General features: G+C 36.7%; 2 protein-coding genes across 3 annotated transcripts; one reads left to right on the top strand and one right to left on the bottom strand.

Annotated features, from left to right (window-relative positions):
• The first annotated feature begins 175 nt into the window (after positions 1-175).
• LOC106066167 (glycosylphosphatidylinositol anchor attachment 1 protein-like) lies at positions 176-20,830 on the top strand. Of its 2 annotated transcripts, none has more exons than XM_056036276.1 (14): positions 176-277; positions 4,872-5,050; positions 5,504-5,591; positions 6,535-6,640; positions 7,416-7,578; positions 7,971-8,072; positions 9,426-9,625; positions 10,405-10,616; positions 11,986-12,139; positions 14,038-14,164; positions 14,597-14,709; positions 16,290-16,489; positions 16,906-17,076; positions 18,596-20,830. In XM_056036276.1, the coding sequence occupies exons 2-14, from the start codon at positions 4,879-4,881 to the stop codon at positions 18,861-18,863; spliced, it is 2,076 nt and encodes a 691-aa protein (XP_055892251.1). In that variant the 5' UTR covers positions 176-277; positions 4,872-4,878; the 3' UTR covers positions 18,864-20,830. The 2 variants fall into 2 exon arrangements, with proteins under 2 accessions (XP_055892251.1, XP_055892250.1); XM_056036275.1 differs by having other exon boundaries at positions 184-336.
• A 2,467-nt stretch (positions 20,831-23,297) lies between these two features.
• Positions 23,298-25,499, bottom strand: LOC129927323 (uncharacterized). The gene has a single exon (XM_056035802.1). The coding sequence runs from the start codon at positions 25,497-25,499 to the stop codon at positions 23,298-23,300; it is 2,202 nt and encodes a 733-aa protein (XP_055891777.1).
• Between the last annotated feature and the right edge of the window lie 340 nt (positions 25,500-25,839).

Below are 25,839 nucleotides of genomic sequence, written 5' to 3'. Positions count from 1 at the left end.
AATTCGACCATAATTACTTGATTTATTAATTTAAGCAGGTCAATTTTAATTTTATAGAGTGTCTAATATATTAGATGTAGAACAATATAATTATTATAATATAGACCTAGATTGTTTTGTACGAACCCAAACTTCTGTGTTGTCAACACAGTGACAGTGTATTTTCATACTTTCTCAGTTTCTGGAGACTGGAGAGGGGGAAAAAAAAGCCGACTTGTTACTACTCTCAGACTTAGAATCTAGAATTCTAGATCTATTAATATTATTGTAATTAATGGTTAGTAATATAGAGTTCAGGCTGAAAACCAACAAAGACATCATTGAATATTTTTTGGGGTAAAAATCCTGCATGCACCATTTCTGCATGGCTAGTAGTAGTAGGCCTAAATTAGTAAATCTCTCTGAAGACTGAAGTCTAAAGTGTCTAAGACGTCTAAAGTCTAAGTCTAAGTAATATAATAATAATAGTATATAGAGTAACTTACGTTTATCGAACAAGTTAAGCTCAGTCGCCGACATTTTTTATGTTTGAATTTGTGTATCTCCGTAAAAATTAGACCTAGAAAAAAACTGATTGTATCTATGAACTCCTCATCCATTTTTCTTAAAAAATAGACATGTTTTATTCTATTAGCTTCTGGACCTGATGGTATTCCAGCTAGATTACTCAAAGAACTAAGTAATGAACTAGCCCCAGTGTTCAAAATACTCTTTCAGGCTTCACTTAACCAGGGCAGAGTACCAAAGGACTGGAAAGAAGCTAATGTCACCCCCCTATTACTATTTAAAAAAGGAGAAAAATCTGACCCAGGAAACTACAGACCAGTATCACTTACCAGCATCACATGTAAAATCCTAGAACACATAATATGTAGCAACATCATAAACCACTTAGACAAACATAATGTTCTCACACCATACCATCATGGCTTTAGGAAATATAGATCATGTGAAACACAACTAATAGGACTAATTGATGATTTTTCAAAAGGTTTAGATAATAGTGAACAAATAGATGCTATCTTACTAGATTTTTCTAAGGCTTTTGACAAAGTTCACCACCATAGTTTGCTTAAAAAATTAAAATATTTCGGCATTAATGGTCCACTGCATCAGTGGATTAAAGACTTTCTGATAGGGAGAGAACAAACTGTAATAATAAATGGCTCTAAATCAACACCGATAACAGTAAACTCAGGTGTACCTCAAGGAACAGTCTTGGGTCCACTACTATTTTTAATTTACATAAATGATTTACCAAATTGCATTACTTCAGGAACAAAAGTCAGATTATTTGCAGACGATTGCATAATATATAGAACAATAAAAACAACACAAGACACAGATATTTTACAAAGAGAATTAGATGAATTACAGAAATGGGAATCAAATTGGAGCATGTCTTTCCACCCAGAAAAATGTCAGTTGTTAAGAGTAACAAAAAAACTAAAACAAATTAATTCCACTTATAAAATCTTATTCATGGCAAACCAGTAACACAGACTAAAAACGCAAAATACCTAGGTGTTATAATAAATGAAAAACTGTCATGGAATCCACATATTGATGAAACTACAAAAAAATCAAACAAAGCATTAGGATTTATTAAAAGAAATTTCTATAAATCAAATAAGAACATAAAACTAAAATGTTATTTAACCTTGGTTAGGCCAATAATAGAATATGCATCCTCTGTTTGGGACCCCTCAACTCAAGAAAACATTAAGAAACTAGAACAGACACAAAATAGAGCAGTGCGATTCATAACAAACGAATATTCACATTTGACTAGAGTAACACCTTTAGTAAAATCACTAAATTTAGAAAGCCTTCAGGACAGAAGGCTCAAAAGTAAAGTAGCAATAATACATAAAACACTGAACCATAATCTTCAAATACAAAAACAAAATTTAATAAAATACTCTGAAAGACACAAAGATAAAGGCACATTCCTCGTCCCATATGCTAGGACAAATTTGTACAAATACTCCTTCTTCCCTAGTGCTATTAGAGCATGGAATGGGTTGCCTGAGCTAGCCAGGAAAACCAGTGACTTGGCAGAATTTAAGTCATTGGTTAATATGCATGACTAAATGCATGACGCGTAGGACGTAATCATCTTCTTTTTTGAAGTATTTTCTGTATTATATAAGATAAGAAGATAAGATATTACTACTCAAAGTTAAACTTATATAATATATTTGATGTTAAAGTGGGTCAGGTCGATGATTTCAAAAGCTTAAATTATCGAACACTGTTTTACTTTTATCTTATCTTATCGAACATATTAAGAGCTTATCGAACACACAAGAAGTATGGTGTTTTAAAAGTGTTATAATCTTAAAATTTTGTGAAAAGTATGGTGTTTTAAAAGCGTTATAATCTATATTTTTTAAAATTTACATCATTTTCTTTTTACGCCATGTCAAGACAGACAGATTTTAGTCATTTTCACATGGTCCACATCGAAGGAATCTATCACTGATCAGATCTGCTTAGAAACTGACGGTGCTGAGCCCAGTAACGCATTTCCGTGGCCGTAGTACTTATTTAGGTCTAAGCTATTTTGAGACATAAGGCCATTAATAAATCCAGATATTATTTATTTGAGGGAGAGCCTAATAAGCTTTGGTAGCCAATAGATAATCCCGCCCTCCCCAAGTCATTGCAGGACACAACAGTTTACTTGGTTGACTTAAAAACAAAACATACGGTACACGGCCCTACGTAACTAGCCGCCGATCTAGCACGCTCAGTGTATGTAACAGCCCAAAAGTCAGTGCTAGATATTTTTCGATCTGGGCGGGGAAAGGGGGGGGGGGTGCTGAAAAGCTATGGTAGCTTGCGAGCTGTGTTACCTATAGATGTAGATAGATTTGCCCTCCCTAAACCACCTGGTTGACCAAAAAAAAACACAGTATTTTAGAGCACGCTTAGTATTTGTCAACTAACACAAACAACATATCTATATATCTATCACGCCTAGTGTTTGTGACCTAATTAGCAGCTTGACCGTAGGTACTCGAATGATGGCTCCTCCCCCTTTCCCCTCAACATTGTTCTTACTACAGCTTGAACAATGTTTTGGGGCTTTGTTGGTGGCCTGGTTTACACCTGTGTGTTACTCTATCACTGACCATTTTTTTTTGTTGTGTGTTAGTCTGGTGGCTGCGTTTGGATTGAGTCTTGAAATTTACGATGTTACTTTTCTCTGAAAAAGTGTGAATGTTGAACAGTGGAAGCGCGGGTAAGGGGGTGTAGGCAGAATAAGAGAGTGGTTAAATGTGTTATTGTTATTATTTTGAGTATTTGTGATGTTTCAAAGGAGTGTCTTTGTAGCGCATTATGAGCTTTATCATACTTTATGGTAAGATATATGTATATATCTATATATAAATGTAGGCCTATAATTTTATAGACCCTGCGCCACACGTCTAGATCGAGAAGCACAACTGACTATGTATTTAAGGCTGACGTCACATTTTAATGGTCAATCAATTATTGATGATCTCTGGATACAGTGTCTTGACTGTTTCTCTCCCCCCCACCTTTTTTTTTTACCTACCAAAGACATTTTTATTTCAAAATACCATATCTACATTCTATACCTCCCCCTTAGCCCTTTCGTTTTATTAATATCTCTTCACATCAAGCACATGCGCTAGGTATTGGTTTATAACACATAATTCAGAAGTTAATAGAATGGGGCATCGGAAAAAAAAACATAACTGGATATATTCTAAGTTCATTGTTCCTGTGTTATATTCTACATTTATTGTTGCTGTGGTATCACAACGATGATAATAACATCAAACTATATGTGTCATAAAATCAAGCTTTTAAAATGGGTACAATTAGTGCATATCGATGTAAATCTATTTACTTAGAAAAATATAGCACATTTACGGTAAACCACAAGTAGCTGATACAAATTGTAACACATGGGTAATTTATATATGTACTTTGCATTATATTATTTTAAAAAATAACAATTAAAAAATATATAATTTAAATATTTTGTCTTCTTTGGGTACTATCCCTTTGATGTTTATTTTTAACATTAAAATGGTGTTCGATATCTTACGAAGCTGAGATTGCTTATATAAAAACAGCTATTATCGAACACCCCCTTTTTAAACCTCAATTTTCATGTTTAGGTAGCAAAGGACACTTTATAAAAAATAGTTGCAAATATTTTTCAGCCTAATTAGAAGCGTATTATATAGGTTTTGTTGAGCTGAAGCATCATTGGCATTAAAAAATACCCTTAACCCGAGACTCACTTCACTCTTCCCAAGAGGTCAAAAAAAGTGAAATTTTTATACCAATATTACCAATGCACTTTGAATACAAGTAAAAAAATTATCCTCGGGTGAAAATGAAACTAAATATAATTTAACTATAAAGAAATGGACGATGCACAATAGGAATGAACTAGTTTCGTCATAATCATCGAAATAAAGGAGAATTTTAAAAAATACAATGGGGTGTTCGATAAGTACCTTAAAATGAAGGTGTTCAATAGATGTAAGTTACTCTAGATCTACTACCCACTACTTTATAGATCTAGTATATATTAATATATTATAGATAATCATAATTATAATAGACTAGACTTCTACTACTTCTAGATCTAGTTAAAGTAGTTACCTAGTAGGACTTACACATAGATTTATATGTGATAAGAACTATGCAACAATTTATATTTATTATTAATGATTTGACATTAAAAAAACCCACAAAAAAACATTAGCTTGTGATACAATTTTTGATAATAATAAAAATGATAAAGTCAACTTCTAAGCTATTTACATAGTAGAATATACTAAAACATTCATTTGCCAATAACTGAATATTTCTATATCATACAGCTAAACAATGGGTATTCTAACTGACGAAACACAGAGAAATCGTTTAATATCATTGTTGGTGAAGTACTGCAACAAGCTGTGTGCATTGCTGTATGTCGTTGGACTCATTGGCTTCTTGGCTCAAGCCTACCAGCCACTAAATGCTGGTACATACTTCTCAGAGAATGCACTACTCCCAGGTAAGTAGATAGTAATTTTAATATTGATTCAAAATTCCTGAATACCAGTGGGAGTTGCTTCCTTTCTAAAGAAAGTGTATGTCTAGCATCCAATTTTATACCAAAGCAAAGAACAAGCATTCTCACATCCAGAAAATAAAAAAAAAAAGAAATAAAAAGTTTAACATTATTAAGATAGTGAAACAAATATTATGCACCAAACTACTTACTAAGAGTAATGTTGCACTGGCCCATGCTAGCGAAGCTGCTCCCTGAGAGCAACGCAGCACTAAAAGAATTTAATGACTATGTTCATTGCTATGTAATCTTTCTATAACTAAATTTTTTATCAACGTTGAGCCCAGTCAAAATAAATTAATGTAATAAATACATACATTTGTGTTTGAATTCTTTTTTTTAATATTTTTTAGCTCTTGAATTCATGTAATATTGATCATTTTTTTTCTTTTGTAGGTCTTGTGGAAACAGAGTTACCAAATACGCTCCTGTCTGCCCTGACCTACAGAAGTGAGCTTGAGGAAGTTATGAAGAAAGAACCCTCGTAAATTGTTTTTACTTTTTCTTCCATGTTCTTTTGTTTTAAAAAATTGCGCAATACCATAAATAAAAGGGAAAAGTACCCCTTTCAGACCTTGCAATCTTTGGGGTGATGATGTAAAGGTAATCTGTTTCTGTGGCCCACAGTTAACGAAGGTGTTGATGGCCAGCACCACGACCGTAAACCTTTGTCTGGTGCCCATTTAGCTGGGTGGATTCAGAGGTGCCCTAAAATCCTGAGATTCAAAATCCTAGTCTTTACCAGGATTCAAACCAGAAGCCAAGCGCTTTACCACTCAGCCACTGAGCCTCCTCGCAATACCATATTTTAAAAAAAATATTTATGTTATTATGTATTAGAACACTTTTTTTTTTTTAATTTTATGAATTTTGCAGTCATTTTATTTTACTGAAGAGATGTAGAGAAATATTTTGTGCTTAAGAAGCTAAAGTGGGGTCTACATTTATAAGATATAGAAGACTATTCATTTCAGCAAGACATTTCACCTAAGTAAAGGTATTTTGTATTCCATTTTAAGGATAAATAAAAAAAAAAAAAAAAGTAACATTTTAAAAAATAAAGTAAAGTAAAGTACCCATTTCAGACCTTGTGATCCATGGGCAGATGATGTAGAAATTATCTGTTTCTGTGGCCCAATGGTTACCAAGGGTGTCATGAGGCCACCACAATGACCAACCGCCTTTACTTTTCCCCAATTAATGTCAGGTACCCATGGTGAACTGAGGGGCACCCCAAAAATCCCAAAATTCAAAACCCCAGTCATCACCAGTATTTGAACTCAAGACTCCTCTGTTCAGAAGCCAAGGGTTTTACCACTCAGCCACTGCACCCCCCCCCCCATTTTTTTTTGTGTGAATAGCTGCTAACTTTCTTCCATTCTGTAAGCATTAGTTTTTAGATGTTTTTTTTTTTTTTGCTGCTTCAGGTCATCTCCTAACAAATGGGTTTATGAAAAGTTTAAGAATATTGGCCTGGAGACCTACGCTCAAAACTTTTCTGTCATTTACCCTTTTAGATCTTTTAACAAAAAGGTAAGAAATGTCTTAGATAGTTCAGTTCAGTTTTGTATTTAATGACAGAAAATGTGTGTAACCATCCCAAAAATGTACTGGCAAGGAAGAGAAGAAATAGAGCAATCAGATTTCTCTTACCAAAAGCTATACATAGGTTTGTAGAATGACCTATGTGGTTGGCAAAGTATAAAAACTAGCATTTAAAATAATGCAGAGAAAATAAAGGTGGTTCTTGATCCGGCATAAGACTTGAATCCATGAATTTCTCTTTATTATTTATCAAGAAGCTATTAATCATGTGGGAGGAAATAGCCCAAGACCGGAGTGCATGGAGACAGACTGTGCATGCTGTTATTATCGTAGCTGAAAGCAAAAGAAATTAAGCGGCCTTAGTGAAAGAAAATGAAAGCTGCCCTATCAGCTGGCCCTAAAACAGATGCATACACATGCCGCTCCAGAATTGCCTTGATTAGCCAAACCATATTCTGCCCCGTCTCAAGACAAAACCAAAACCAGTGACTCTTCTGGGTGCATCCATTGTCTTCCGAGACAGAAGCAACCATATATTGATTCTTTAATAATTCTCTGGGTTTTTTTTTTTAATTTTTTTGTCATATACCAGATTCCTTTAAGGAGTTCCTTGAGATAATTTTTATAACGATTCTATAAACATCTTTTCAGATGTTTAAAGCCTAGTTTGAATTTGTAATTTAAAGTAATATAATTTATGTGATAATCTGCTGTTACTGATTCATGACAGCCAATAAATATAAATAAACACCAATGTTTTCAGGTGGTAAGTGGCGAAAATGTCTACGCTATTTTGCGTGCTCGTAGAGCGGCTAGCACTGAGGCTCTAGTTTTGTCTGTGCCATTGAGGCCTTTAAACGACAAAGACAATACTGGGACAGGTGGTGGCATTGCCTTGGCATTGGGCTTGGCACAGGAATTCAAACGTAAGCATTTTATTATACTTTAGAATCAAATTTTACAAATCTCCAGAGTGAGGCTAACAAAACCAGTCTTTTAGTGGAAAGCTCAATTTTGAAATGATTATAAAATAGAACTGAGTTAAATTATTTTCATGAATAATTTGGACCCCTAAATAGGTCATTGCTTGTCAAGAAATCACTAAACTATATAAGTCAAAATCTTAACTTTGACACTCTTCACAAAGCTTTGGGTTTTGTCAGATGTCTCAGCTTAAACAAATAATTTACGGAATTACTTAATATAAAATATAATTTTTTAAGCATTATTTATTTTTAATTAAAAAAAGGTAAAATACATTTAATTTTCAATGTAAAATCTGCTAATTCATTACTGTACATATTTCATGACTTCCTAGGGAAACCATATTGGAGCAAGGATATCATCTTCCTGTTTACTGAATTTGATCATCTCGGAGCTATGGCCTGGCTGGATAGTTATCACCAAACAGAATCTAAATGTGAGAACTTGGGATGTTTTATTTTTACAATTTTTTTTTCTCATCTTGTTCACTAACTGATCAAATGATGCAGCACTGAATTTTTCAGTGGATGGTTTTAAGTTTTAATCCTTATTAAGACATATATTAGTTAGGGATTCTTGAGAAGGTAGAGATGAGATTTTCATTTCATATGGACCCTGACATCTGAGGGTAAAAAAAGAAGGTGTTTGATCATTGTGCTGGTCTAACAACACCCTGATAAACATTGATCTCTTGAAACAAAGGATATTCTAATCTATTTATTTAAGGTCTTGGAGATAACTTGAGTGATTTAAAAAGGTAGTTACAGTTACATGAAAGAGACATTTCCAAATATCTGAACTTGTTGGGCTACACACAGAAAATTATTTGTAAAATACCCAGGTGTTGGGTTGATGTCTGCAAACATTTATAAATATCCAATCATCTGATTTTGGGGGCACATTGGCTGAGTGGTTTAGCGATTGGCTTCCAAACCTGGTGTTCTGGGTTCAAATCTCTGTGAAATTTTGGGATGTTTTAAGGCACCCCTAAGACCTCCCAACTCTAATGGGCACCTGACTTAGTTGGGGAAAGTAAAGACGGTTGGCCATTGTGCTGGTTACATGACACCCTGCTCGTTAACCTTTGGCCCAAGAAACAGATGACCTTAACATCTGCCCTATAGATCCCAATGTCCGAAAGGGGCACTTTACTTTTAATCATCTGATTTTTATTTTTTGATGTGAGAATAGCACTGACATAAAATATTACATGTCGATGTGAAATGAAACAACAGCCATTTTAAAAATCAATTCCTTATTATGTTTAAATAATACAGCTAAGTTAACACTCATTTTATTTGTCATTGAAAAATAAAGGGTTAAAAAAAAATGCCATTATGAACACACTGCTCAATCAACTTAGCTAACTAGCCCTACTACTGTGTGCCAAATTTTAGCTTGAAATAAAAGATTGTGATTTGACTTGTGACTTTTGACCACCATTGACAGGAATAGCAGGAATTGAGAAAAGCCATGTTAATTTCTCTGTGATAGTAAAAAAATGCATGTTGCATAGTGGAAGCATGGTCGATAGGCCAAGTACGCTTGAACTTGGCTTGGCTTGGCTAACTATGAAGTGGGCTCGAGGTTCAACACCCGACTCTAGCAGAGTTGTGTTTACTGAGCGCCTAAAGGCAGCACGGAAAACCTTCTCCCAGATACCCCTCCCCCCACTGATCCAGAAATGAGATAGGATCATAGCTCTCTGAGCATGTTATAAGCATGAAAGTAGCACTATATAAAAGCTATAATATTAATAATAATGTTTTTGTTTTTTTTGCATTGGCAGTTATTGTAGGCAATGATCTTGAAGCAAGAAGTGGTCCAATCATAGCTGCTCTGAATCTAGAGCTGCCACTGAACAATGTCAAGTACTTCAACGTGAAAGTGGAAGGGCTCAATGGGCAGCTACCTAACCTTGACCTTGTCAATTTAGTGGTCAGACTTTGTAGGCGAGAGCGAGCCCAAGTGAGGCTCCACAACTGTTTGGTGAGACAGTTTTCTTTATGGTGTCATAGTATCAGGTTTATTTGGGTGTTTTTTAGAGTGATTCGAACTAGAACTGTGAAAAATCCGTTAACATTTTTAATGTTGTGCGTCATTGAGGGCACAAAAAAACAAAACAAACTAGATTCTCAATACTGTATTTTTATTTACATACAAGAAGTCAGTCCTATACTGACCATTAAAAACCTTTTTTTTTTTCTGAATAATTAACTAAGAATATCCAGTACCTATTCTGTTCTCAAACACTTGTTTTCTACTTTGTTTTATTACAGCAGATATTTTAAAGTTTCTGGGGTGTAGGTGGGCATGGGGGGGGGGGGTGCGTTTCTTTTTCCAGAAAGTATTTGAACCTAAGTTCAATGAAGTTTTTTTTAAAAAATGGTGCATTAGAAAAAAAACATGAAATCACATAGGCAATCAAATGAGCGTTTATTCTCCACATTTAGTTTTGTTAACATGCTTTTTAAATCCTTTTTGTCTGATGTTAATATAATTCTGTTTTTTTTCCTTAAGTTTACCTCAGGGATTCAAGTTAGGCTTTAATTTTTTTTTTAAATTATTTTATTGTTGTTTGGGAAAAAATTAAGATCAATTTATCTTTTTTTTTTTTTTGCTTAGCTATCTAGATTTGAGATTGTACATCTAGGACTGAACCCAATAACTATTAGTTTTTCACTTTTATGTTTATAACCAATCATCATTGTTTAGGTTTTTGAAATATACATTTTGTTTTTCTGTAACATTTAATGTAAAAACTTCAGGAAGACAAAAGCTATATATACAGCGAGAATGGCGATTCTTTTGATGATTACAAGAAGGCCCTGACTACTATGTTGAAGATGATGTGGCACCAGGCCAGTGGCACCCCAACTGGTAATCACGGCTGGTTTCAGAAATTCCATATTGAGTCTGTAACCTTGGAGGGTGTGGTCAAGAAACGTTCTTATACAATAGACATTAACACTACAGCTAGGTAAGTATTTAGTAGTGCTTTGTGCTAACTGACTTGAATAGTTAAAAAAGCATGAGTATTTAGAGATTGTTTTTTATTCCTTTAGTCATTTAAACAAAATCTTTGTCAAAATGCTTTAAAGAAAAGTGATACTAAGTTTTGTAATATTTTTTCAATATTACCAATTTTTTAATTATATTTAAATCTTAAAGGTAAGGTATTTCTATAGAAGGTTATTGCATTCGATTTAATAAATTATCTCTTCAAGAAAATATTCTACACAGATTTTTTTTGTCTGTCTTATTGCATGACCTCTCTCATTATCTTGCTAGTCTTAAGTCTTATATATATATATACTTGGCTTTGATAGAGTTCATTTTGCATGGGCGCATGCATGACCTTTTTAATTAGATGTACGCGAATGAGTGAAACTATTAGAATATATCTTAACACAGCTTCGCAGCTTTAGGGCGAACAAATGCATAAAAAAATGCTTTAGAAAAAACAAATTTGAATGTTAATTTGATTAAAATATGAAATGAATGGACTATAATTAGTATGTTTATGTGTTAAAGTATAAAACTATCTTTGCGAAGAGAAGTTATAACATCTTAAAGAGTTGAATTAGAGTTATAGACCTAGGAATAGAAAGATGTAAGAATCCTAATCAGGAATTCTACATTCACATACATAAGGAATGAATTTATGTAAAAAATGCTTTTGAAACACAAATTTGAAGGTTAATTTTATTAAATAATGAAATCAATGGACTATATTTTGTATTTTCATGTGTTAAAGTAAAAAAACTATCTGTGCAAAGTGTAGTTTTAAAAATTAGATGTAGATCCTTTCGATCTAAGCATGTTAAACATGGCCTAGATCAATGAAATACTAATACTTTCATAGAGTTGTGCAACTTTTTTTGTTTTTGATGGTCTTTAGTTTGTTTTATGGCTACTATACATATGTCACGGTTCCAGTTAGTACCCAAGGAACATTTATGCCAAGTTTTATCAAGATCGGTCAAACGGTTTTGATTTCTATGCGGAACATACACCCATACATACATACATACATAAGCCTTACTTTATACTTTATAGTAGAATTAGAAGGTGAACTGGATAGGATGTTTACTAATTGTGCAAGTCTCATTAACAAAAAAATAGAACTATTTATCTAGAAATTCAATTAATTTGTGTAAAGTTTGAACCGCCCTGTTCAGTTTATTGCTCCCTCTGCCCATCTTTCCTTTTTTTTTCCCAATATATTTATATTGGTACATTAAATAATTGCAAAGTAACTGTAAAAAAAAAAATTGCATATTAATGTGTATTTTCACAGTATCCATTAGATATGATATTTCCTCTTTTCTAACTGTTGTTTTTTGTAGAATCATTGAAGGTGTGTTCAGAAGTCTGAACAATCTGCTAGAGAGGTTTCACCAATCGTTCTTCTTCTATTTGCTACCATCAACCAGTCGTTATGTTTCCATTGGCATGTACATGCCCTTTTTTGGGCTGATGGCTTTATGTGGACTGCTGAAAATATCCTTTTGAGTCTAATCTAAGTATTTTTATAGCGCTGGTGTTAGCTAAGTATTCTTCTACCTCTTGTGCTAACTTGTCAATTTCAATTGGATTAATTTTCTTTATCATTGTATATCATATTACAGTGTTCCTTTGAGTTTCACGGGAGTCACCTTCGCAGAAGGGCTATAAAAAAAAAGTTCCCTTTTCAGACCTTGCGATCTTTAGGGCAGATGATGTTATGGTAATCTGTTTCTTTGGCCAACGGTTAACGAGCAGGGTGTCATGTGGCCAGCACAATGACCAACCGTCTTTAATTTTCCCCAAGTAATGTCAGGTACCCATTAGAGTTGGAGGACTCAGGGGCGCACTAAAAATCCTGAAATTCAAAATCTCAGTCTTAACTGAGATTTGAACCCAGTACCCCAGGTTCGGAAGCCAAGCACTTAACCACTCAGACACCGCACCCCCCAGAAGGGCTGTACCGCAGGTTTAAAGAAAATATGGAAAAATACTCAGCGTTTGTTTTCCCGCGGCTGCCCATTGTATATGTACAGCCTTGGGGAATATTGCCAAACTTTCCAGTTGCTAATAAGCAGAAATAGCCGTTTAGTCTATCAACTGTTTGAATACAGGCTAGGCCACATTACCAGACAAGGAATTCTTCTCACATACCCACCAGCCTTTGTCCCACAAGTATGTCTTTTATCTCGTTATTTGTTTGTGCAATTTGTGAATAATTTTACTTGAACCTATTAAAAATGTACTTACTGTATGTAAAAATTCTATGTAAACTGTAATGGGACATACATTACACTACCATATGAACTTTGAATGAGTGTTTTAAAAGAAACAGCATGTAAAGGTTATAAAGGAAACATGACATTGTTATTTAAGTGTTAAAAGTGTTCAGGAATCGTCCTTTGAAATTGTTCATCTGCAAAAAATGGTGTGTACATATATGAAATAAAATACAGCATCTCCACTTCACGGAAATTTGACTTTCACTGGCTGTCTTGGAACATTGTTCATCTGCAAAAAAATGGTGTGTACATATATAAAATAAAATACAGCATCTCCACTTCACGAAAATTTGACTTTTACTGGCTGTGTTGGAACATTGTTCATCCGCAAAAAATGGTGTGTACATATATGAAAATAAAATACAGCATCTCCACTTCACGGAAATTTGACTTTCACTGGCTGTCTTGGAACATATCGCCCCCCCCCCCCCTCCCCCTGTGAAAGTCATGGGAACATTGTAGTCTAGTCTCAATTGAACATTTATAGACTAAGGTGAACTGGATAGGATGTTTACTAATTATGCAAGTCACTTTAACACACTCATAAACTCAGATCATTAAAAAAAAAACTAGAACTATTTATCTAGAAATTCAATTAATTTTTGTAAAGTTTGAACCGCCCTGTTCAGTTTATTGCTCCCTCTGCCCATCTATTCTTTTTTTTTTCCCAAATTTTTTTGTAAACAGTGGTCTCCATGTATATTGTTGGGCTAACTGGTTGAGCAGTGCAGCTCTTTTCTTTTTAACTAAGGGGTTTTAAGTTCAGTTCCAAACAAAAACTAGGGTTTTAAACTGTTTCGGATGCTCCTGTATCCACACATTGCTAATGAGTAACTGATATCAGTTGAGGAATGTAAAGGCGGTTGGTCAGTGTGCTGAAAGCATGACACTCTTGTAGCCCATTGGTCATAGAGACAGATGACCTTTACATCATCTGCTTCATTGATATTAAGGTCTGATGTTGAACTTACATACGCATAAATAATATTTAGACATATTGTAAAATATAAGTGAACTGCGATCCGCTCAGTATGTTTTAAAATGACTATCAATTTTAAAATTTTATGTATATTGAATCTTAGAATATTCTAGAAATATTCTTTAACTTGGTACGGTATCACTCTGTGGGTCAGTGCAAATGAAAGCAGTAAGGAGGTCAAGAGTGAGAGTAACGAAGAGAAGAGTGAAAAGGTTGCCAGCGCTGAAGGTCAAGGTGATGAGCAAAGCTCAACTGAAGAGAGTGAGTTGGTCAACCAATTGTAAAATGTTCATTTTTATGGTTATAAAAAAACTATAAGTTTTGTTTTTATGTACATTTCATATATTGGTGTCAGCACTAAAAGTTTGAACAATTTTTTAACCCTCGCAGACTTAAAATTAAAATATCCGATTTGTTTAAAAAAGCAAAATGATACACACTCCTTATCATCCCACTTCTCGGGCCTGGATTGAACTGAAACTACATTGCAGCCTTGTTGAACTATGTTTTCCGCTGTGAGAAAAAAAAAAATTTAAGTTAATAAAAAACAACAACATCTAAGTAAGAATTGAAAGTGAACCAGGTCACGCAGGTCAAGGGTCAAGCTGTAGATTGTCAACTTGATTCTAGTAGGTGTTTCTTTTTTTCGGCTTTTATTAGCTAAATAAAAACATGGCCTTGATTTTTTTCCAGAAACAAAAGAAAAGAAAGAAGAGGAGAACAAAGAAACAGCTGAATGTATCCCAGAAGTCAGTAAAGATGTCAATGTGACCAAGAAGGAAAATGTTACTGAGGATGTTGTAGAGGTAAACATTTCTTGAAACGTGGTAGATTTTCTAAATATTTTCAATTTATTCTAAATTTGTTGTTGCAAAGGGCGTAGACAGTAGTGTGTCTTTGTTTTGAAAATATTTCTAGTTATAAAAGTATTGTAGAGCTTGTATTAGCTGTAGTCAGAGGCTGGTATTTAACAAGAAAGGCTAGATAACATTCGGTAAGCAAGAGCAGTTAAAGAATGCATGGCACAACAAAAATATAAGCATTGACTGTGTCAGTTTTCTTGTATGGATATGAAGTTTGAATACTGATAAATTACCAGTGATCTTCAGGTATGCTTCAAAACTTACAATTGAGATACTGATATTAACTCTTTCTCTCCTAATTAAGGATGCCATTGTTAATTTGAGCACATTAAATTATTATTTTTTTTTAAACATTAATTTCTGTTATTTAAAAAGAGAACACATTCCTATTTCATTCTATACCAAATAAAATATTTTCTGATAACAAAGCTCTAGAAGTTTAATCATAACAGAGAAGTGAACTACAAATGAACAAAAGGAATAATTCCATCGGATCATGGAAATAATTACGGAGAGAGAGAGAGTTAATTTGTTAATTTTCATAAATGTAACTGCCCCTCTGAGGGTTGTAAAAAAAAAAAAAAGTCAAGTGCTCCTTTCAGTCATTGTGGTCTGTTGGGCAGATGATGTAAAGGTAATCTGTTTCTATGTCCAGTGATTAACAAGGTTGTCATGTGGCCAGGAAATTGCCTTTACTCTCCCCTTCTAATGTCAGGTATCCATTAGAGTTGGGTGGACTCATTGGCATCCTATAAATCCTGATATTCAAAATCCCATTCTTTACCAAGAATCAAACCTTGAGATCCCTCGGTTCAGAAGCAAAGTGCTTAACCACTCAGCCACCCATGCCCCTTTCTTGTCGTGTACTACATAACAAAGAAGACATCTGCCAGTTATATGAACACTTTGGTGAATTTCTTCAGCATTGCTGAAGCCCAAAAGCTTATATAGTGTCAAAAATAGAAGGAAGACAGAAGAATGGATGTTAGGGTGACATCAGGGACTGGACCATTTGCTCTTTGAAGACATTTGTAGAATAGCAGAGAACTGAGACAAGTGGAATGAGTCATAAGTTATTCCTCAATTCTTTCCCTATGAGTTTATGTACTACAATCTATAGTTAAGATGGCAGTGAACATTTTCTGTTCTGTAGATTGACTTCACTTATCCCTTAGTCTTTGGACTGTCAATGCAAGACACATAATCCATCCATCATCTTTCTCCGTTCCTGTCTTTCACCTTGACTAGAATCTCTTTCAATGATGTTGTCTTCCCATTGACTGCCTCTTAACATTTAAAACTTTGCTGCATAGTCCAGATAAAAAAAAAGAAGCTAATGATTAAAAGCTAAACAAAAACAATTGGTAAAAATATTTCTATCACACAGATTTATGAACTCTAGGTTAGTAATACATTTTAATACATAACTGATTGAAATTAATTGATACAGTTACACTTAATATAAGCTTTGTTTATTAAAAAAAGTATTTTATAAAAATGTTTTCTTTACATCTCATGTTCAGGAATCACTTGCTGGCAAAGGTTTGATCAGCATTGTTCCAGTAATGCTGGTTGCCATAATGTTGGGGTGGATGGCCAGTCAAGGCCCTGAACTCCTGACGCACATCATGCCTAACTTTCGCATACAAACAGAAGACATGCTGCTGTTCAGTTTGCTGGCCATATTTATGTCTGCCCTGGCCTACCCTAAGCTGATGAAAAAGTAAGTAGGTTGGAATGAAATGATCAGGGATGTCGCTCACTCTCTGACTCACCCTCCCTCACCATTTTCTCATTGTCACACACCCACCCTTATCATTGTGATGATTCATTTGACTCATTAAGTGTAGCGGCTTTCTTCATTGTGTACACATTTTTTTGTTTGTTTAATAAACTTATTTCGATGCAACCATAAACATTGGAGTTCATCTTGGTGCTGAAGCATTATGGGGGCGGGCTTATTAGAAATGGGAGTAGCGCACAGTGACATGTTGAACTCAAATCTGAATTAGAATTTTAACTAGGTCATGTTGAGTAGCACTTAACTACTCAATCAAGGACATCATTTAACATCACTTAGTTGATAAAGAAACACTTTTGGTATTCATGACAAAGTTTTACATTTCTATCTGACCACAGTAAAGGTTCCTCAAACATCTTGAGTCTAGACTGGCAGCTGCTGAAGTCTGTAGCACTGATCCTTCAGACCTTGACCTTTGCAAGCCTTGCATTGTTTAACATCTCACTGTCATTCTTCCTGACGGCTGTGATGGTGCCTGTGACAGTGGTGGTGAGACCTTCAGCAAATAAGTGAGTAATTTGTTTTTTTTTCATTAAGCTTGTTGTTTTGTCAAGATTTATATCTAGCCTATAGTTTCATCTAGGTTTATTCTCCTAGCCCATTGTTTTGTCTAGGTTTATATCTATTTCATTGTTTTGTCTAGGTTTATATCTAGCCCAGTCACAACTTGGAATTGCTACATGCTGTTATAAGCTTTTCCTTCTAGTTGAATAGCAGTGTTTAACATTGTTTAGTTTTGTTGCAGTGTTTCAGCGTCTCCACAAGGCTAGGAGTTTCTAAGGGTTTGAGGGTTGATTTGTGATATCTTCCATACTAGTGGCTTGAAAGTTTGCTGTCTTTAATAAGTTAATACTTGACAGTATTAGATCCCCTTCAATACTAATGGTAAAGTTCCCCTTTTAGACCTTGCGATCTATTGGGCAGATGTTGTAAAGGTCATCTGTTTTATGTGGCTATAACATTGACCAATTGCCCTTACTTTTTCCAACAAATGTCAGGTTCCCATTAGAGCTGGGTGGACTCAGAGGTGCCCTAAAGATCCCAAAATAAAAAATCCCAGTCTTCTCCAGGATTTGAACCTAGGACCCCATTTCAGAATCCAAGTAATTTACCGTTCAGCCACTGTGCCTCCGATACTAATGGTATACTATATTCTTCTTTTTCTTCTTCTTCTAGCCAGCTTTTTGCTGCTGAGCTGTAAGTTTTTTTGCAGACTTTGCCAAGGAAAAATAGTGTGCTGTTCTCTTCAGTTGTTCAGCACTGCCATGTTGGTTATGTAGGGCTGTAGTGGCAGTAGGGTCTGCCTAAGGTGGATTAGAAAGGGGGCATTCAAAAAGGATATGGTTTATGGTTTCATAAGGCTGGTTGCAGTGTGTCTAGCATACTATATAAATTGTTTGTTTGTAAAATGTTTGTAACATGTTTTGGGGCATTCAAAAAGGATATGGTTTGTGGTTTCATAAGGCTGGTTGCAGTGTGTCAAGCATACTATATAAATTATTTGTTTGTTTGTTTGTAAAATGTTTTTAACATGTTTTGGGGCATTTAAAAAGGATATGGTTTATGGTTTCATAAGGCTGGTTGCAGTGTGTCTAGCATGTCTATATAAATTGTTTGTTTGTAAAATGTTTAGAAAATACGAAAAACATGCATATATGTAACCCTGCCGGACCAAGTAAAACAAAGGACGTTTGGGCGTTTGTTTAACTTGGTCCGGCAGGGTTACATATATGCATGTTTTTCGTATTTTCTATACAGTCGTTTACCCCTGCAGCAGTAAATCTTTGTTTTTTTGAGTCTTGTAAAATGTTTGTAACATGTTTTGGATGTTCCCTCAGAGTTTAAGATAATTTACTTCCTAGTCCAAACCTCCCTCAGGACGATAGGGATGGCAGTGGGTAGGGTATGAACCCGGGACCATCGACAAGCCTGAATGATAGTCCTGTGTCTTGCTTATTTCATTCAATTCACTATAGATCCAGTTAATCTACACTGTATACATTTTTTTTGTTGTTTTTTTTCCATCAGATGTTTCAGATGGCTTCAAATGTTTGCTCTTCTGCTGATCTCCCCTCTTTCTTTGATGTACATCGTTGGTCTCATCTCATCCTGGCCAAAGTCGTCTGCTCTTGAACTTTTCTTATCAGCCTACGACAGCTGCAAGCTGCTGATCTACCTGGGGGTGACAGACACTCACCTGTTCAATGCGTGGACTGAGACTGTGATGACTGCCTGCATATTCCCAGTCTGGCTTCTGTTCTGGGCATTACCCTGGATAGATGTGCCTAGTCCATAAATTATCCTTGCTAGAAACATATATTGATCTATTATATTCTGTTATTGAATGCCACACGTCAAATCTATACCATTAGTATTTTATATTGGTAACAATTTATGGACAAATTATTAAGACCATTCTTAGCTATATATATAAAAAAGTTCCCCTTTCAGACCTTGAGTAAGATCTGTTTCTGTGGCCTATGGCTTATGAAGGTGTCATGTGACTAGCACATGACCAACCACATTTACTTTTCATCAACTAATGTCAGGTAACCATTAGAGCTGGGTGGACTCTGCCCTTAAGATCCCAAAATTAAAAATCCCAGTCTTCACCAGGATTCAAACTCTCCAGTTTGGAAGCCAAGCCCCTTACCACTCAGCCCTTATGCCGACTTATGAATATTTAACTATTGTTAACAGTAAAAGTATATAGTAGTTGAACTGGCCACTTGTCAACCTTCGTAAACCATTGTGAAAAAAAAAAATTGAATTTAATTCACTTCTAATTATCTGAATGAAACTTTACTTTCAACTTTTGTAAATATGAAAACAAGTTTGACAGATTAAAGATTGGCTAGGTTTGTTTATAGACTGTAATTGTTAGCATTTACTTACAGTATATTTGACCAAAAAAAAATGTTGAACAAATTTACCTCTTCGCAGAGAAGAGCTTCTGAAATTTATTATTTATAGCCTGTGAAAGGAAACTTTTTTAGTATCATTCTAGTCTGATCAAAAGTCTAAGATAGAAACAGTCATTGTCATCAGTTTTATGAGATTTCTTTGTGCTGTCATCAATTTTTTTGTTGGCTCAGATTACTGTCCACATTGTATTCATTTACATTCTAAGGATACGAGTATCTGTGAAATGTTTGAATGTGAAATGTTTAAAAGAGTATCTGTGAAATGTTTGAAAGAGTATCTTTGAAATATTACATTGATGATTGTAATGTTTAATTGTTTAAAAGAGTATCTGTGAAATGTTTGAAAGAGTATCTTTGAAATATTACATTGATGATTGTAATGTTTAATGATTAGTTCTTACTTGTGAAGAAATGAAAGAACTTGACAGCCAAGTGCTCATAGAAAAGAGTTCATTCTGTGTTTCATAAGTCTAGACATTCCTTCCAAAATGATTACATCCTCACCAAATTTCTTGCTGGGTAGTGGGGAATGTTGGCGGGCTTGATTTAAAATAGACACACCATGAAGATGGTCTGAAAAATGTACCTTACAGTCAAACAGCTATATTTTTTTTGTGAACTGGTCTTTTTAAAAATTGAGCACTTGAAACGAGTGGCTCTTATATTGTAAACATTTTACAACAGTCTGAATAACTGTTGAGTGTACATGCATTTTGTTTTAAATGATACATATGTAACCAATCAAAACATCCGCCAGTTAATGGCCAATTATTCTCCTCACTTAGTCATTTTTATGCCTGTATTTTTTTGTTTTAGCAGACGCAAATTTCAAGACTATTGTGTGTGTGAATTGTATGTATTTATTTTTCAAACAAAAGGTCCAAGTGTCTCAGATTTTACTTACAAAAAAAAAAATCTTAAGAATTCTAAAATGAATTCCATACATTTTCTAGTGATATTTCTAAAAAAAAAACTTAATTAATGTTTGTGACTTGCTCTGTCAGAACTTTGAAATTAAATTCTAAAACAGTCCTTACAAACAAGGTTAACAATTGGAGCATGGACTCATTTCCTGATGCAGCTTAACATATTCTGCCATTCCTACTGTTAATATTACTTTATCAAATTTGTCACATATTTCAATTCAACTTATATAATGTAATTTATTTTTAAAATAACGGTAGCTAAAAATAAGTTTAGCTATGTATTTAACTTGCAATGTATGTTGTTGAATCTGCTCATGATGTGAACTGATTTATCTCATAGCATATTTTATCTTTGCTTTTATTTTGTGTACAAAAAACATGTTTTGAATGTTAAATAAATTAGAGTTTTCAATTTTTATTAAACTTCAACTGTGTTCATTATTTATTATTATTTAAAGACCAGCTTAGGTGCAAGCATAGAAGAGAGCACCTGGTAGCAGGCAGCTTTAGAACGAGGCAGCTGGAGGTCATTTACATAGGCAAGGGGATACACAGTTGAGACTAAAAGAAAGTCCAATGCAGAGGACATAGACGGCGGAAAGAAAATCTAAATTGACCACCAGCAGACAAAGATTTTGCCTAAGTAGGGTGTGGCAAAATATGTAGGTCGCAGCTTGGGCTGTGTAACCACTGGAAATACCGCATTCCTCATTAATTTTCTGATTCAGTCTCTAAGACAGGCCTTATTATTATTATAATTGAATAGTATCATAAAGTAAAAAAAAAAAAGTTATGTGAGCTGAAAAAATAGTAGCGTCAAAGGTTCAATGTAAAAATGATAATGTGTTGAATAATTATATATTGTTCCAAACTTGTTAAAATGGCTCTATGTAAAGGGGTTCTAAGGCTGATTCTCAGACACTAATTGCAGAATTAGGAGGGTCCTAGCCATGGAATCGAGATGCTACAAAAGGTTCCTAGGTATCACCTACAAAGAGGAAATGCAAAACTGGATCACATTGCAATTAGGACCCAGAAGGTCCTGCTGTCAAAAAAAAAAAAAAATCTCGCAGTGAAAAGTAGAAGGAAAGAGACGAGGAGGAAGACACTTCAAAGAGTGGACAGTCATGTAAGTGAAAGGAACTCTAGTCAAGGCAAAAGACGGATCATGTGTGGTGCCCAATAATGCAAAATTCAACTCTAGTCAAAGCAAAAGATGGATCATGTGTGGTGCCCAATAATGCAAGTCAACTCTAGTCAAGGCAAAAGATGGATCATGTGTGGTGCCCAATAATGCAAGTCAACTCTAGTCAAGGCAAAAGATGGATCATGTGTGGTGCCCAATAATGCCAAATTCAACTCTAGTCAAGGCAAAAGACGGATCATGTGTGGTGCCCAATGATTCAACAGACTAATTCACTATTCTACATTGGGTGCGACCTCTGCTGCACAATTTTCTGTTCCATAAAGTCTCTGTTCCATACAGCTCCTGGGTGCTCCTTCTGTTGCACAAGTCTCTGTTCCATACAGTTCCTGAGTGCTACTTCTGTTGCACAAGTCTCTGTTCCATACAGCTCCTGAGTGCTACTTCTGTTGCACAAGTCTCTGTTCCATACAGCTCCTGAGTGCTACTTCTGTTGCACAAGTCTCTGTTCCATACAGTTCCTGAGTGCTACTTCTGTTGCACAAGTCTCTGTTCCATACAGTTCCTGAGTACTACTTCTGTTGCACAAGTCTCTGTTCCATACAGCTCCTGGGTGCTCCTTCTGTTGCACAAGTCTCTGTTCCATACAGCTCCTGAGTGCTACTTCTGTTGCACAAGTCTCTGTTCCATACAGCTCCTGAGTGCTACTTCTGTTGCACAAGTCTCTGTTCCATACAGCTCCTGAGTGCTACTTTTGTTGCACAAGTCTCTGTTCCATACAGCTCCTGAGTGCTACTTCTGTTGCACAAGTCTCTGTTCCATACAGCTCCTGAGTGCTACTTTTGTTGCACAAGTCTCTGTTCCATACAGCTCCTGAGTGCTACTTCTGTTGCACAAGTCTCTGTTCCATACAGCTCCTGAGTGCTACTTTTGTTGCACAAGTGCTGCTCATTCTGAGAGCCACCTCTGCTAAACAAATCTCTGCCACACAGGTCCTGTTTGCTGCCTTTGCTACACAAGGTCCTGGGTGCAGTTTCTACCACACACCTTAAGGGTCACAACTACACACAAGTCATGGGTGTTTACTTATTAATAATTGACTTTAGAACCCACATGACTCTCTACTCCTTCATCAAATACACTCTTGTACTGACTTCTCCACTATATGTTTTCTTGACCACTGTTATTCTAAGAATTTCTTGTCTTGGCCAAAAAAACTCTCCTGTGAACTGATCTCTCTTATAGTCTTGCAATATTCCAAATACCACTTGCAAATTGAAGGGGTGACACACGTTTGTAACTTAATTTAATCAAACTAAACTACTGATAACAAAATTTAAATTGAATGACATATTTTAAAAGGTTTTAACTATTAAAGTAATTGATATTCAAATTAATTACTTACTTGCCCATTAAATTTAGTAAGTTCTGAGTTCTGAAAATGCTGCCTCTTACTTTATGTGATTTTCAATATTTAAGAATTATGGATTATTCTCAAAACAGTTTTTGTACATCATTTAGTTCTACTTAATTGTAATCAGTATATCTGAAGCTGTAATCCTTTAGCCCATTTTTTGTTTTCTCCTAGTGATGTATGTATATTTCCTTTTAAAATCTGTTAACAAAAAAAGGAACATGACAGTGTGATGACTATGTTTTCCCCTGAAATGATATATACAATCTTGACATACATATTCTTTTTATATTAATATAGTCTTAGATCAGCAGTCTCTATATTAATATAAAAAGAATGAGACTGGAGGTGAAAGGCTCAGGAGAGGTCTGAATGGAGGCAGGCTAGAGCCCCCTATAGGCTGTAGCACCACTGGGATGGATGGATGCTGATCTAACACTGTGGATGAAAGGCTCAGGAGAGGTCTGAATGGAGGCAGGCTAGAGCCCCCTATAGGCTGTAGCACCACTGGGATGGATGGATGCTGATCTAACACTGTGGATGAAAGGCTCAGGAGAGGTCTGAATGGAGGCAGGCTAGAGCCCCCTATAGGCTGTAGCACCACTGGGATGGACAGATGCTGATCTAACACTGTGGATGAAAGGCTCAGGAGAGGTCTGAATGGAGGCAGGCTAGAGCCCCCTATAGGCTGTAGCACCACTGGGATGGACGGATGCTGATCTAACACTGTGGATGAAAGGCTCAGGAGAGGTCTGAATGGAGGCAGGCTAGAGCCCCCTATAGGCTGTAGCACCACTGGGATGGACGGATGCTGATCTAACACTGTGGATGAAAGGCTCAGGAGAGGTCTGAATGGAGGCAGGCTAGAGCCCCCTATAGGCTGTAGCACCACTGGGATGGACAGATGCTGATCTAACACTGTGGATGAAAGGCTCAGGAGAGGTCTGAATGGAGGCAGGCTAGAGCCCCCTATAGGCTGTAGCACCCCTGGGATGGACGGATGCTGATCTAACACTGTGGATGAAAGGCTCAGGAGAGGTCTGAATGGAGGCAGGCTAGAGCCCCCTATAGGCTGTAGCACCACTGGGATGGATGGATGCTGATCTAACACTGTGGATGAAAGGCTCAGGAGAGGTCTGAATGGAGGCAGGCTAGAGCCCCCTATAGGCTGTAGCACCACTGGGATGGATGGATGCTGATCTAACACTGTGGATGAAAGGCTCAGGAGAGGTCTGAATGGAGGCAGGCTAGAGCCCCCTATAGGCTGTTGCACCACTGGGATGGATGGATGCTGATCTAACACTGTGGATGAAAGGCTCAGGAGAGGTCTGAATGGAGGCAGGCTAGAGCCCCCTATAGGCTGTTGCACCACTGGGATGGATGGATGCTGATCTAACAATGTGGATGAAAGGCTCAGGAGAGGTCTGAATGGAGGCAGGCTAGAGCCCCCTATAGGCTGTAGCACCACTGGGATGGACGGATGCTGATCTAACAATGTGGATGAAAGGCTCATGAGAGGTCTGAATGGAGGCAGGCTAGAGCCCCCTATAGGCTGTAGCACCACTGGGATGGACAGATGCTGATCTAACACTGTGGATGAAAGGCTCAGGAGAGGTCTGAATGGAGGCAGGCTAGAGCCCCCTATAGGCTGTAGCACCACTGGGATGGACGGATGCTGATCTAACACTGTGGATGAAAGGCTCAGGAGAGGTCTGAATGGAGGCAGGCTAGAGCCCCCTATAGGCTGTAGCACCACTGGGATGGACAGATGCTGATCTAACACTGTGGATGAAAGGCTCAGGAGAGGTCTGAATGGAGGCAGACTAGAGCCCCCTATAGGCTGTAGCACCCCTGGGATGGACGGATGCTGATCTAACACTGTGGATGAAAGGCTCAGGAGAGGTCTGAATGGAGGCAGGCTAGAGCCCCCTATAGGCTGTAGCACCACTGGGATGGATGGATGCTGATCTAACACTGTGGATGAAAGGCTCAGGAGAGGTCTGAATGGAGGCAGGCTAGAGCCCCCTATAGGCTGTAGCACCACTGGGATGGATGGATGCTGATCTAACACTGTGGATGAAAGGCTCAGGAGAGGTCTGAATGGAGGCAGGCTAGAGCCCCCTATAGGCTGTAGCACCACTGGGATGGATGGATGCTGATCTAACACTGTGGATGAAAGGCTCAGGAGAGGTCTGAATGGAGGCAGGCTAGAGCCCCCTATAGGCTGTAGCACCACTGGGATGGATGGATGCTGATCTAACACTGTAGATGAAAGGCTTAGGAGAGGTCTGAATGGAGGCAGGCTAGAGCCCCCTATAGGCTGTAGCACCACTGGGATGGATGGATGCTGATCTAACACTGTGGATGAAAGGCTCAGGAGAGGTCTGAATGGAGGCAGGCTAGAGCCCCCTATAGGCTGTAGCACCACTGGGATGGACAGATGCTGATCTAACACTGTGGATGAAAGGCTCAGGAGAGGTCTGAATGGAGGCAGGCTAGGGCCCCTTATAGGCTGTAGCACCATTGGGATGGACGGATGCTGATCTAACACTGTGGATGAAAGGCTCAGGAGAGGTCTGAATGGAGGCAGGCTAGAGCCCCCTATAGGCTGTAGCACCACTGGGATGGATGGATGCTGATCTAACACTGTGGATGAAAGGCTCAGGAGAGGTCTGAAGTTTGAATGGAGAAGTGTGCTGAGACAGGCCAGAGTCCTCCATAGGATGAAGTGTCACTGGTATGGATGGATGCTGATCTAAGACTAGTTAGCCAGAAGGATGTATTGATCTGGTTAGGAAAAGATTTAAATATCAAGCTGCTAATCAAAGGCAGGGAGGCTGAGTGGTAAACAGTGGGTCCGGGGT

The sequence above is a fragment of the Biomphalaria glabrata genome, chromosome 7 (assembly GCF_947242115.1).
Source record: "Biomphalaria glabrata chromosome 7, xgBioGlab47.1, whole genome shotgun sequence".
NCBI classification, from domain to species: Eukaryota; Metazoa; Mollusca; class Gastropoda; family Planorbidae; genus Biomphalaria; species Biomphalaria glabrata.
Note: the sequence above shows the minus strand (reverse complement) of the source record. Positions and strands in the feature narration are given on the sequence as shown.

Bases quoted from the DNA above. Each gene is read 5' to 3' on its own strand.
- LOC106066167 (XM_056036276.1), top strand. From the start codon at position 4,879: ATGGGTATTCTAACTGACGAAACACAGAGAAATCGTTTAATATCATTG. The intron at 6,641-7,415 runs GTAAGAAATGTC...CAATGTTTTCAG, and splicing joins TTAGATCTTTTAACAAAAAG to GTGGTAAGTGGCGAAAATGT. The intron at 7,579-7,970 runs GTAAGCATTTTA...ATGACTTCCTAG, and splicing joins CTTGGCACAGGAATTCAAAC to GGAAACCATATTGGAGCAAG.
- LOC129927323 (XM_056035802.1), bottom strand. From the start codon at position 25,499: ATGGTGCTACAGCCTATAAGGGGCCCTAGCCTGCCTCCATTCAGACCT.